General features: G+C 50.6%; 1 protein-coding gene across 1 annotated transcript in view; it reads right to left on the bottom strand.

The window, feature by feature from the left end:
* LOC119593028 (protein quiver-like) overlaps nucleotides 1-358 on the bottom strand; it is a gene marked incomplete at its 5' end in the record, with an annotated part of 54,285 nt that overhangs the window by 382 nt on the left and 53,545 nt on the right. The window contains 1 exon segment of the mRNA XM_037941925.1: nucleotides 1-264. Within this exon segment, the coding sequence (XP_037797853.1) occupies nucleotides 35-264 (230 nt within the window).

The raw sequence follows: 358 nt of genomic DNA, 5'->3' as shown, positions 1-358 counted from the left end.
AATCGAAACAAAAGAGAGGCGTGAAGCGCACATATTATCTAGGCACGGTGGAGAAGAGGGAAGCATGAATGAGCAGCAGAGTTGGGAGGAGCAGAGAAGCCCAGGGTAGGGAAGGTCGGAAGGAGGATGGGGCTGCGTTGCAATAGTCCTCATTACAGAAGCACATGTGACCCTGGCCGCTACTTTCCCTCATGCACACGTGATCCACCATAAACAGGTTGATCTGCAATTTCTCCGTGCACGTTCGCCGGATGGACGCATAGGCTGTAGGGGAGAGAAGAGAGAAGAGACAATATGGATTAGTAACGGCGTACTGGTGATACGGGGGGTGAATGGGGGTGATACATATATATATAAT

The sequence above is a fragment of the Penaeus monodon genome, chromosome 31 (assembly GCF_015228065.2).
Source record: "Penaeus monodon isolate SGIC_2016 chromosome 31, NSTDA_Pmon_1, whole genome shotgun sequence".
In the NCBI taxonomy this organism is placed as follows: Eukaryota; Metazoa; Arthropoda; class Malacostraca; order Decapoda; family Penaeidae; genus Penaeus; species Penaeus monodon.
The sequence above is the reverse complement of the archived record's forward strand: the minus strand, read 5'-3'. Positions and strand labels throughout refer to the sequence as shown.